Raw genomic sequence first — 13,637 nt, 5'->3', positions numbered from 1 at the left:
TACATACACATATCTATACATATATATGCATACATACATACAAAATACAAAAAATATATATTTTTTTGGGAGGGGTCTTGCTTGTATTCTTTTCTTGCCCTATGAGAGGAGCTCCAAGTTCATAGGTTCACACTAACAATTCCTTATCCAATTATCTTTATAGCCCTCTCATTTGTTGGAACAGTCCAATTCCTTTTATTTTACTTTGTTTCATTTTCATTTAATTTTCTGCCTTTTCTGCTCTATTGTACTTTGTCTCTACATTCTCCCTCAGACTTCCCACTTGTCACTGAACCTGTACTACTCACCACATTTTTTATGATTTCATCCTTCCCATCCTGCCTCTGCACCTTCAGCAGATGGTAACAGAAGTCAAACAAATCAAATCTTCGCTGCTGTCCCAGGAGGACGATGACTGAGCAGCCAGCCCAGTTTAAGCCGTCTCCAAAGCACTGCCTGGGAGACAAGAGAACAGGGGCTTGGAATGAGAGGGGAGCTTGGGAACTAGAGCCTCCTAAGTCCCTGTGCCAGTATCATGGCTGGTAGCCTAGTCCCAGAGATAGAAGGAGCTCAACCATCATCCTTTATCCTCATATTCCCAATGTGTTATGTGGGTATGAATGAGCATATCTTATCCATGGGATTTGTAGGTGAGATGCACGATATAACAAATCTGAATTTGAGTCAGAAAGGTCCTAGTTGAAATCCCATCTCAGATACTTTCTAGTGGCAACTTACTTGATTTTTCTGTGCCTTAGTTTCCTCATCTGTAAAATGAGGGAGTTGGAGTCAAAGACTCCTAAGATACTTTCCAGTTCTATATCCAATGATTCTATGAGAGGACATCAGATTATTATTATTAACAATGCTAATAATAATTTTAATGATAGCTAATGTTTACATAGCTCTTACTATGTGGTAGATACTATGCTAAGTGCTTTACAATTATTATCTCTTTGGAGACTCACAATAACTTTGGGAGGGAGGTACTTGTATTATCCCCATTTTACAGATAAAGAAACTGAGGCAAACATAGGTTATCCAAGGTCATACAGCTATTAAGTGTCTGATGTAGTAATGGAATTCAAGTTCAACTGAGAAACCTGGAAATCCCATTCAGAAACCCAGAATAGCTACTTATTACCTCTCAGATCAAATCCATATTTCTGATCCTGGCTTTCAAATATGGTTCCATACAGCTGAACCCACTTTACCTATAAATGCTAGATGACTGACTGACTGACTGACTGACATATTTGTCACTATATAAACCTTTTACTCCAGCCGGGTCTGTCTCCTCTCTTTCCTCCTGCTTCTTCCAACTTCTATACCTTTGTTCTACCAGTTTCTACTTTCTGGAATGCCTTCCCCTCTCCTTTCCTCTTGTCCAAATCTTATTCAATCTTTGAGACTTAGTCCAAGTTCTTTCTGCCTTAAGTAGCCTATTCTAGTGAAGGATTTTCCTCCCCCCCCCTTTTTTTGTATTTGCTATTTATATTGAACAATGATTACCTTTATGACACATGACCTTATTTCGCCTACTCTGTACCATTTAGAGCTTGCTTCAGTTTCTATATGTATATTTTTATCTTACCAATAGATTGTAAGTTCCTTGATAACAAGGACTCTTATTTTCCCTTGTCTTTTATCCTTCCCTCCTCCCATAGTTATCTCTGAATCACTGAATATCTAGCAGGGAAACTTCTGCCCCAGTCACTTACTCCGCTGTAAATTCGTTGGTCCCCACTGGGATACAGTATACAAACTGCATGGCACTCCAGAGACGGTGAAACTCCACACACTCATCCACATGCATGACACCATTGGTAGGGGGAGGACCTCGCCAGATGGGATCCTGGAGGTAGCTCCGGATGCGCGTCAAGATGACCTCAAACATGGACAGTCCACAACACAGTCGCTCCTTAGTCAGAAGATCTCCCTCCCGGGCAATTGCAATTTGCTGGCAAGGAAAGCGTTTGTGAAAGCTTGTGAATTGTTCTCTTTTTCTCTTCCCATCCCATTCTCCTTTGAGATTTTATCCCTTTTCCCCTCCCCCTACTTCTCAAACCAGCAGAACTTAGAGTTTATTCCCAAAGACTGAGGGCTAGGTTGGGATTCAGAATGCTTAGGGATCTTTCAAGGCTCCATTACTTCAGATAACATTTCATGCTTTTATTGGTGTGAACATTCCCTCAACTACTACAGACTGGGACCCCTTCATGTCAGAATCCCAACAGAGTCTTCAGAAGTTGCAGCACTCAGTAGGTCAGCTTTCTAGTGACCTTAGGAGGTCTCTAGATAGCCACATAATCTGTCATTAATCCTCTACAACCTTCCCTCAATATATTTTGTATATATTATATCTCTCTTTATGTATATGTTGGTTCCCCACAGAATCTAAGCTTCCTAAAGGCAGGGACTCCTTGACTTCTGTCTGCATTTCAGGTTCTTGGCACATGGTGGGCACTGATAAATGCTAGTTGATTGATGCTTTCCAGTTTGGCAGGATATGCTCTGTTGCCATGGCTCTAAGAGGAGGACCTTGGTGCAAAATGGACAACCCACCTTACAAAAATCAGCACAATATTTGAGGGTAAATCCGCCCTAGCTATCTTGCCATCTGTCCTGCTTCTGTCCTGCTATTTTCTTCCTGAAACAGCACTTCTGAATCCCCAATCCCTGGGAGAATTAATTCATTTAGGTTTAGAACCTGCCCTGGGCTTAGCTGTTTTCACTGGTGAGTGAGAGCAAACTCAACTAGACTGCCAGTTTTAGCTGGCCCCAGCCCATCAGACTATCCTCACATCCCATCCAATCATCCAATCTGGCCATCTTGCTATCATCCCTTTGCCCCTCCTGCTTTTTATCTTTTGTTCTGAGTTTAGCAATCAAACAACACTACCACAGTTCCACTGACAAGAAATGGGTGTTTCAACTGGGGCTGCTCTGTGACATTCTTTCTGTCCTTAAACATTAGACAACCAAAAATTTAGGGATCAGATTATAAAATGCCACTTCTTCAGACTGTCTGAATGAAAGCTTTCTCAATAATGTCTTGTTTTACTGTATCTTTATGACACTAGACATAAAAATCCTTATAAAACTAAGGATTTCACACCACCCCAGGAATAGTCCACTTCAAATGTAATCAACGAACACTAATTTATAAAATTGGGGCTATCAGAAAAGCCTGTTGCAATGGAGTCAAGGAATGCTAAGACAAATGCAAATAACAGAGAGGTCTGCAGGAGTCATGGGAAGGGAGTGTTAGACATGAAAATGTTCTTGGTATTTCTCCAGCTCTTTCTTGGGGAAAGGATGCCCTCATTCTAGATGACCAGTTCCAGTTTTTTAGACAGAAATATTCCCAGAGTTGAGATTAATTGCCCCCAATTGGTGCTACTATCCCTTATACAAAAGGAATATCCTTTGGCTCTAATTCTGTGCTCTCCAAGCAACCGCTTGATCTTTATCTCTTAAACAGACTTATTCACTAGCAAGAGAAACCTACTATGAATGATCAGCCTCCTCAGGCCAGACAGATAGGAAAGCTACACTATTGTCTTCCTACACTGGTAGGGGGAGGTGCTGTATGTACCAGATACAGGATTAGAGGCAGGGGATAAAAGGGGAAAGGGAAAAATAGTCCCTAATCTCAAATAATTTACATTGTACTGTGGGATGGTTAAACAGAACAGCTGTGTTCACAGAGCAAGCTAAAGATGAAGTGAATTCTGTTCAAACACTTTTCTTACTACACTACATAACAAATGGAAACTTGACTTTCCTTGGTCTCTGAGATGCAGTCCAATTCTCAACAAAAAAGGGGAGGACTTCTGGCCTATGTTAAACTCTGGGACAGGGGTGGTGTTGTCCTTGACACATTCAGTGCCTCCTGCATATCCTGGGTCCAGTGTTTCTGGAAAAGAGCCACTCAAGAAGACAAGTTCTGGGATCCCTTAAGAACTTTAGTATATAGCACAATCCCTTAGACCCTGTTCTAGCTATTGCCGAGTCCTCCGATGAACTCTTACTGGCTCCCAAACTGTTTTGTTAGCTTTCCTGTAGTTGTTTGGATGACTAAGTTTTGGATCATTTCTTGAGAGGAGAAGGTTTACAAAACTGCTAACTCCTTTCCAACTTGGATAAAACCTAAGGGAATTTAACTGGGTAAATATTGAGTGTTTGACCAGGGAATTCTAACAAGCCCAAGGACAATTTGTTAAACAGTATCATGAAGTGATTCATAATTTTCTAAATGCAAACAGATGCCAAACATTAAGAACTGGAGACCAGATTCTTGTGGGAGAGTGCTAACACAGAAGACGATTTTGCACACTGCTGGCTTTAGGAATTACTCCCTAAAAGGAAATCTTCTTGGATTATCTGATCCTACTCATTGGAGAACTAGGTCGAAAATGTGTTCATTAATATGGTATCCGAACTGCTGTGTCAGTCCCTTCCTGCTCAAATAACAATAATAATAGGCACTCAGAGTGCTTTAGAGTTTGCAACATACTTTACATAAACAGGGCGTCCCTTTAGTCTTAATGTAATTTAAAGCCTTTAGCTTAGTACAATTTTAAGCTATTCAGTTAAAACTATGCTTAGACTTTGGGGCTCCAACCTATTTTTTCAACTTCATAATACACTGTAGTGATTCTGTCTTTTTCAATTGTGTCTGACTCTCCATCATCCCATTTGGCGTTTTCTTGGCAAAGCTACTGCAGTGGTTTGCCATTTCCTTCTCCAACTTATTTTACTGATGAGAAAGCTGCAGGTAATGGCATTAGCCAGCAGTTAGCCAGGCTGTTTAGGGGCAGCTGGATGGAAAGAAGAGAGCTTGTATACTAGCTGCATATGTGTGGCAGTGAGCAAAGGGAGTCCACAGGGAGAAGCAGAGTTCTGCAAGCTGATGGGCTGGATGGACTTCACAGATCCCAGCCTCTGGGAATGCCCCAGGGTTACCTATAATTTCCTGCTTGTAGCTACCGAGTCTAGAGAGTTAGTTCTTTGTTTTATCAATCTCTGAATTTCTCCAGTGCTTTTATGTGCCCATGATATCTTGGGAACTTAATAAAGATTTTTAAAATTAAATTGAACTGCCTCTCCCCTGGTGTTTGTATGTGTGAAATACTATCTGGTATTTCTGACTGTCCTGGAATAAGAATGGCTACATCTGAAAGATTGTAAGGTATGGATGCCATATTCCTAAGAACTATCATAGGGCTGTCAGGGTAGAGTAGAAAGGGACTTTAAGAGTTCATCAAACCTAATCCTTTCATTTTACACACAAGGAAGCTGAGATATAGAGGTATAGAAGAATAGGTAAATAAATTGCCCAGAGTCACATAACTGATGTCCGAGGCTAAATTTGAACTCAGATCTTCTTGAATTCAAGTCTTGCTCTCTATCCTCTGGGTTACCTAACTGCCTCAATTTTTCTGATGCATTTTTCTCACTCAAAATGTATATCTGTGACATGGTAACAGGACCCTGGGGTCTTCTAGGCAGAGCTGTGTAGCCGATGGATCACTGGACCTGGCACTGGGAATGCCTAGGTTTGTATCTTTCCTCATACAATTGCTAGCTATGTACCACTTGGCAAGGCACTTAACTTTTCTAAGCCTCCATTTCTTCATCTGTAAAATGGATAGAATAATAACATCTACCTCACAGGATTGCTGTGAAGGTGAAATGAAGTATGTAGTGCCTTGCAAAACTTAAAATGCCATGTAAACATCAGTTATTGTTGTCATTATTATTGTTAAGAAGTTGGCAACTGAGACACATTCTTCTAAGTACATTTTGTAGAGAAGCAGTCTTTAAATATTTGTTTCTATTTTCCCCATGTGCTAAAATTTCAGCTCCTTTTTCTTTTCCCCTTCTTTCTTGCTGGTGAGATAACTCAATTAGGAAAAGTCCAAATTGAAGAGACAGAGAATTTAAAATTCTGGTTAATTTACCCACTTGTATTAACCCATCCCTAGTCATTTGGACTTAGCTAGCTTCTGATCTCAGGGAGCTTTCTTTTAGAAGCAGAGGAATTCAGGGGATGCATGAACATAACCACAGACAGACCTATATCAATTCCTGGAGAAGGCTCCAAATGGTGAGTATTTGTATTTGTTGTTTTCCCTTCAAATCCAAAGAGGAATAAAAAGAGCCCAAATGTTCTCTGCAAAGGCTCTTGTATTTATACTATCCTACTAGGTTCACTATCACTAACATACTTTAGGAGCCTCTTTCTCTTCCTGCTATTGCCTGACCATCTCCCCTTCTAGGGCTTACACCTGATGGTTTCCTTTTCCATGAATCCCATTTCCCTTGCATTTATTTCTTAATGGCCTGGCACCTTGAGTGTCTCGAATTAGGTCACATGCTGTTCCTGGTGTGAATTAAAATGTGCCATTATGAATGACTTGTGCCTTTGCATATTATTGATCTCGATTTTTTTGTGTGTGTGTGAAATCTCCTTAAATCCTAAAACTGTTGGAATGGCTGGGGATACTTCTAGAGATGTTGAAGGAAGTTTTCCCTCCACCTGAGCTCTTACCTGAGGAGTTCCCAGCCGCTCTATGAGAGGGACAAGATGAAGAGGGGCATACTTTGCTTCCAGTCGCTTCATCCGGACTTCTAAGCGTTCTCCTTCTGTTTAGGCAAACAGTGGGGAAAAAAAGAGAGAGTAAATAATGAACCTAGAGATAGTGTTCAGGTGTAATCTCTGGAGAGACATTTATAAATGGACTTGGAAGTCAGACTTTATTTAATTCTAATTATTAATCAGTAAGTTCCACTTGTGTGTAAATGGCATGAAAATCCTGAGCTAATTTTAGTGGTCTGAAATGGTAAAATTCTCTCTGCTTTTCCCCTATTATGCTCCCTCCATTCTTTGCTGAGAATCACTAACTCTTGAATAAGTCTCTTAAGGAAAACTGCAAAGAAAGGCAAATCTCTTTGGAAATTATTTATTGGAATCGGCTTAGGCTAGTCCCTTAGCTCAACCGATTATAACCCTCAGGATTTTCTTACCTTTAATGTAGACCCGAGGCAAAATGTTCTGGAATGGAGCAGCATGGAGCAAATCACAGACTTCCTCCTGAGACTTGTTGGGAGGAGGGAAAAAGGAAGAGAAAGGGAGAGAGAAAGTCAATCATTTTACTCTAAGAAAACTAATGTCCCTGGTGTTCCACATGAGTGAGCATATGCTGACAAACTCTTTGCCTGAAAAATCTGCCTGCAAGTTTGCTGTGAGGTTCAGCCGTTGCCCTCATTTTATTTTTATCAAGATTTTTTCCTGCAACACAAAGGCAGTTCTCTAAACCAAGACACTCATGGCACCATGACACATGGACCTCCTTGACAGTCTAGTGAAGCCTATGGATAGACTTCAGAATAATGTTTTTAAATGCAAGAAATAAAATATACAGAATCACTTTTGTTGAAATACAGGGAGTCCCCAAAATCTTCAGTAGCTTAAAAATGCACTAAGACTTTTAGAATGCATTTTACAATTCTAAAAATGCAACCCCCCCCAAATCACCCAACCCTAAAATCCAAATATTTCACACACCTCATGTCAAGAACTCTTGGCTCTAACCAACCCATAAGCAAGATGCAAGGAATGAATGAAACGACCCCTATTCATAAGAAGCTTACATTCTAAGTAGTGAATTGAAGAATTTGGCTCTGGCCAATAGCTTTTGGGACAATACATCTTGGCTTTGGTCCAGTCAAGGAAAAGGAAATTGTCTGAGGAGTAGATTTCTGGATGTGTTAACTAGTAAAGATATTTTATATTGTACATTCTCCTAGACCAACTATCTAAACAAGTCAGACAAGGACAGGAGTATGTCAGAACATGCAAGACTGACCTTTTATAAAATTTCAAAATATACAAAGGTGTTTTTTTTTTCTTTTAAGATATCATACTTTAAACTGTAGGAAAGAAGCTTTTGGGTCATCTACTCTAAATTGAGGCCAAGAAAAGAGAAATGACCCCCCTGAGATCACATAGAAAGTCAGTAACAGAATTAGGGCTAGAATCCAGTTCTTCTCCCTCATGATACCATACTGTTTTTATTAGGTCACATTCCCTCCCCCTCCTTAGTGTTTCCAATCCCAGTGCCCTATAGAACAGTCATGCTTTCCTTTCCTGTGGCACTCCACCAAGATTTTGCATCCTCAACTGGTACCCCGTACTTGAGAATCTCCCTTCTTCCCCTTTCCCCCCCTTTACTTTATTAGAATTTACCCTTCTTGTGTCTCATCTCTCAACAGTTTAGCTAGTCTGTCAGCATTCATGCTGGGTAGCACAAGGGAAGGTCAAATACCAGTATTTTGTTCCACATTCATTCTCAGCATAAGCTCTCCCAGATAATAAGTTGTAATGAGGGTGTTCTAATGCCATGTACCAAAGAAGTCAATAGAGTCCAACCAGTATTTGTTATCTGCATGGTGTTAGGTACTAGGGATACAAAGACAAAATGAAATAATTTCTATCTTTACATTCTTCTTGGTTATTTAGTCTCTTTTCTATCATGTCTGAATCTTCATGATCCTTTCTGTTTTGTTTTGGGGGTTTTTTGGGCAAAGTTATTGGAGTTGTTTGCCATTTTATTTTCCAGCTCATTTTACAGATAAGGAAACCGAGGCAAACAGGATGAACTGACTTATCCTAGTGTTTGAGGCCAGATTTAAATTCAAGATTTTCTAACTCTAGGCCACATCTATTCAATGAACCATCTGTCTGTTCCTTTACATTCTACTAGAGACATGCAATCTGTTTGCAAATAAGAAAATAGAAGATAATTTTAGTAGAAAGAAAAGATTAGCAACAGGGGTGGTATGAGGTGTCAGAAAAGACTTTAGAGATAGGAGACAGAGCTTAAATTTGACTAAAATGGTGGGTATAAGAAAGAGAATAAAATATATCTAAAAAGGTGGGTAGAAGCCAGACTATAAAGGACTTTAAATGCTAGACTAAAGAGTTAGTATTTTATACTCAAAATATACTTTTTTTTTTTTAGGAATACACTAAAGATTTTGAGCAAGGGAATGGTATAGTCCTACCTGTTTTAGAAATATTAATGTGGTAATTATGTGCAGTATTAATTAGGAGAAGAGGCTAGAAGCAGAAAAAATAATTAGGAAGTTATTGCAAAATTCCAGGTCATAATGGACCTGAACAAGAGCAGTGATAGTATGTGTTGGAATCCTTACAAAGTGTTAACTCATTAGAGTTGATAGAGACAATAATTATCTAATTTAGCATGGTTCAGTATGATTGATCTGATCCTATGAGGAGATGTTATGGGCCAGAACTTGAAACAAGGTACTAAGTAGAACTGATAGAAACAATGCTTATGTTCACACCTTTAGAGAGCTCATATAAGCAAGAAGTTCTTAGGGCTAGAGAGTATTCTGGAAGGAAACCCAAAATCCCACTCTCGGATCCCACAATCCCACTCTCGGATCCCATAATCCCACTTTCGGAGAAGGAGCATAAATAGAGCTTCAGTGAGCCAGTCAAGTTAGTTTAGAGAGAAGCCCTCTCTCGGAGGCAAGACAAATTCATTCCATCTTCCACCTTTGTGCTGGCTGGAGGCTGAAGGTAACAGAGGCAAAGGACTAGTGGCAAGAGCTCTTGGAACCAAGCAGAGAGATAGGCCTCTAAGAAAAACTAACCGGGCTATTTTGGAAGGAGAAAATAAACATTTGCATTTTATCAGCTGGCTATATTTTGGAGTGATTATTACTTTCAACTGAAACTAAGGCTGCCTCCAGAAAACCTCCCCAAGAAACCTGCTCAGAGAGAGAACCATTATTATAGTTTAAAGAAGAGAATGCCACAACTATGAGTGAAATAAGGGGTAGAATATGAGAGATGTTGTAAAGGCAGAAGTGACAAGTGGATCTAAGAGAGAGAATCTTGATGTCTAGAAGCAGGGGAGGGGCTTCCACAGAAAACCGAGAAAACAGAGGAGTTGGCTTATCAGGAAAAATAGTTAGTTCTATTGGGAACATGTTAATTTAAATCTAAATCTAAAAATTTACATGTTTCAAATACTGAAAAGGCATCCAGGTAGAAGTATCCAGAAGGCACATGATGACGCCAGCCAGTTGATGCCAGTTTAGGAGTGAGTAGGGTTGTATTATATAGATTTAAGAATATCGTCCAGAGATGATAACTGAATTTATGGTAATAGACAAGAAATAGGAAAAAAAAGACCTAGGAGTAGAACCTTGAGCCATTAACTACTTGGACATTTCCAACAGTTATGTGTCATAAGTATTTAAACCTCAAAAGATCCAAAACAGAGTTCCTCTCTTTCCTCTTCACCCTCCCCTTTCCTAGACTTTCTATTACTTTGAGGGTACTACTATCCTCCCTATCACTCAGATTTGTAACTTTAACTTGATTTTTTTTTTGACTCCTCACTCTTACTTACCAATTTGTTGCCAAATCTTATTATATTTTACACAGTATAGTCTTATTTTTTTACACAGATAGTCTTATCATCTCTTTCCTGGAATGTTGCAATAGTCTTTTAATTGGTTGCCCTTTCTCAAGTACCTACATTTTCTATTTAGCTGCCAAAGTGATTTGCCTACCATGGGTTTGACCATGTCAGATTCCATATTCACCCATGACACTGACCACTCCACCCCCATTTCTCAATAAAGTTCTTTGGCATTTAAACCTACCTTTCCAGCCTCATTCCACATTCTTGCCCTTTATACACACTATAATCTAGCCAAAATAGATTTAATTCCCTCCATCTGTGACATTCTTTTTCCTATTTCTACTATTTCACTGACTGTCCATAATACCTAGGACACTCTCCCTCCTCAGTTTTATCTCTTCGAAAATAAATTACTGGAGATCAAGGATTGTTTTATTCTCTTCATATGTATGTATCCTCAATGAGTAGAATAGTGCCCCACACATAGCAGATGCTTTATAAATACTTGCTAATTGCTGGCTGATTGCTAGTTTTTTTTCTCCCAAAACTCAGCTCAAATCTCATCTCTTTTAGGAGTTCTTTCCTTGTTCCTCCAAGTATCTTCCCCTTTAAGATTGCCTTCCATCTACTCTATGTATATCTGGATACAGATAGATAGATATAGTCTCCTCCAATTAAATATAAGTTCCTTGAGAATATTGTATCCATATTAAGCACTTAATAAATTCTTATTGATAGATTGATTAGTTGAGAAGAGGAAGGTGAAGGAATAAGGCATTGAGCTAAATGATCTTTTCCAGGAGATTGTGAAAAGAAGATATATATAGGATAATTGATTTAAAAGATGGCAAAGCTGAATGAATATGATTTTTTTTTAAAGTACAGGAGAGAACTAGACATAAATTCAGGAGAAATTTAAAATGAGAGAAACAAAGGGAATGATAGAAAAGACAAGCTCTCAGAAGAGATGTGAGTCAATGGAATCAAAGGCACAAGGCAAAAGCTTGGCCCTGGCAAGGAAAAAAGTCTTCCTTTTCATAGAGAAGAGAGTACAATCAATCATCAAGCATTTATTTTTCCTGGTACTGTGTATACAAAGAAATGCAAAAATAGTCTTTGCTTTAAGAAGCTTACATTCTAATAAGGCAAACAAGATATAAATAATTCTGCACATAAAGATTTATACAAATTAGGAAGGAAGTAATAATCTCACAGGGAAGGCATTAATAGTAGTGAAGACTGAGTAAGACCTCTTGGAAATAGGATTTGAGTCAAGACTTGATGGAACCTGAGAAGAGGTAGATATGAAGAGTAAGAGAATCCAGGCAGGAGAGACAACCAGGAAAAGGCAGGAATCAAAGATGGCTAAGTACATTGAGAGGCATAAAAGTGTAAGAAGACTGGAGGGGCTGGAAGAATGGTTTTAAAATGTAAACAGAAGAGTTTATAGTTGATCCTGAAGGCAATTGTAGGAGTGGATAGGTAGGTTTTGACAGCTTATTTTGGCAGCTAAGTGGAGAACCACTGGAGTGGGGAGAAAAGGTTAGGATTTGGGGTATTATTAGGGGGAGAAGAGAGAGAGCTCAAGGCACAAGACTGACTTTTGTAATATTCTTATCTAAAATATATTGCTCTCTGGAAGCAGGTTTCTTGGGGAGCTTCTAGAGGCAGCCTTAGTTTCAGTTCTGAGTAATCAATCAGCCCGAATGCAGCCAGGAGTTAAAGTCCAAATCCTTTATTGTCTCCTTCCTTGGGCCCAGTTAGCTTTCTCAGAGAGATAGAGCCCTATCTCTCTCTTTGGTTCCGAGAGCTCCTGCTGCTAGTTCTTTGCCTCTTCCAGCTTCAGCCTCCAGCCAGCACAAAGGTGGAAGTTGGAATGAGTCTGTCTCTGCCTCTGAGAGTGGGCTTGTCCTTTAGTGGGCTTGTCCTTATATATGCTCTCTTAAAGGTGTGAATCTTGTGGAACTCTAATAAGTAGCAAGTACATTAGTGAACTAGAGAACTGTTAAGTATCATGCTAAGTTAGATAATTATTGCCTCTATCAATTCTACTGACTTAGCACCTTGTAAGAATTCTAACAGACTTTCCTCAGTAACGTGGAAGGCGCAGTGACTTTTAGAGTGAAAAGTAAGCAATTGAGGAGATTTTTTTCCCCATAAATAAGTCAGTAAGTGAAAAGCAATTCTCTAAGAAGAGAGTGCTTAGTAGCCAATAAGATTATTATAATAAAGACCTACTCACACAATCATCTAGGGATCTCAAAATTCTTCACAACCAAATAAGAAGTTATCTTTCCCCCCAGATCCACCCCCCCCCTTTTTTTTTTTTTTGAATTTTCCTATTAGAATACCACTACATCCTTCTAGGCCTCTGGTTCCTAACATCAGCATTCTCAACTCCCCACTATTTTATCATTTACTCATTTCACTGGTATCCAACTCTTTTGGGGAGGTAAGAGTTTTTGCCACAGTGGTTTGCCATTTTCTGCTCCAGCTCATTTTATAGATTAGAAAACTGATACAAACAGGATAAAGTGACTTGCCCAGAGTCACACAACTAAATATCTAACTCCAGATTTGAACTCAGAAAGATGAATCTTTCTGTCTCCAGGACTTTATCCACACTGTCCTAGCTGCCTTATCTCTCTCTCATCACACATGACTAATTTGTTGCCAAATCTTGTTGATTCTATCTCTACAACATCTCTTGAATCTGTAACCTCTTTTCTACTCAAACAGCCACCACCCCAGTTATCACTGTTTGCCTAAATTATTTCCTAATTGGACTCCCTGCGTCAAACTTCTCCCTTCTCCAATCCATCCAACATAAAGCTGCCAAGTGGTTTTCTTTGACCTCAGTCTGATCAAGTCACTTCGCTGCCTGAACTAAATAAACTCCAGGCTTTTATTATTTTTTAAAAAATATATCTATGATCAAACATGAATATTTCTGCCTGAAATTTCAATCTGTTTATCATTTGATCCCTTCCTAATTTCCTAGTCGTCTTATATACATCAATCCTCTGTACTGCCCTACATATGTTCATTCTGTCTCTCTTTCTCTCTCTCTCTTTCTGTCTCTGTCTCTCTCTCATTGTTTCTCTCTCACACACACACACTTTTCATCCCTTTCTACCTTATTTGTGCCTTCAAACTGGCTGTCCTCCTTAT

The 13,637-nt window shown here is 39.2% G+C and overlaps 1 protein-coding gene across 1 annotated transcript in view; it reads right to left on the bottom strand.

The window, feature by feature from the left end:
- The window catches only part of CYFIP2 (cytoplasmic FMR1 interacting protein 2), a 143,228-nt gene that overhangs the window by 4,171 nt on the left and 125,420 nt on the right, over nt 1-13,637 (bottom strand). The window contains exons 27-30 of the mRNA XM_051978795.1: nt 7,033-7,105; nt 6,557-6,651; nt 1,722-1,960; nt 309-456 (exon numbers count right to left, since the gene is read on the bottom strand). Of these exons, the coding sequence (XP_051834755.1) occupies nt 309-456; nt 1,722-1,960; nt 6,557-6,651; nt 7,033-7,105 (555 nt within the window). The remainder of the gene's footprint in view (nt 1-308; nt 457-1,721; nt 1,961-6,556; nt 6,652-7,032; nt 7,106-13,637) is intronic.

The sequence above is a fragment of the Antechinus flavipes genome, chromosome 2 (genome assembly GCF_016432865.1).
Source record: "Antechinus flavipes isolate AdamAnt ecotype Samford, QLD, Australia chromosome 2, AdamAnt_v2, whole genome shotgun sequence".
NCBI classification, from domain to species: domain Eukaryota; kingdom Metazoa; phylum Chordata; class Mammalia; order Dasyuromorphia; family Dasyuridae; genus Antechinus; species Antechinus flavipes.
This window is presented reverse-complemented; position numbering and strand designations above follow the sequence as displayed.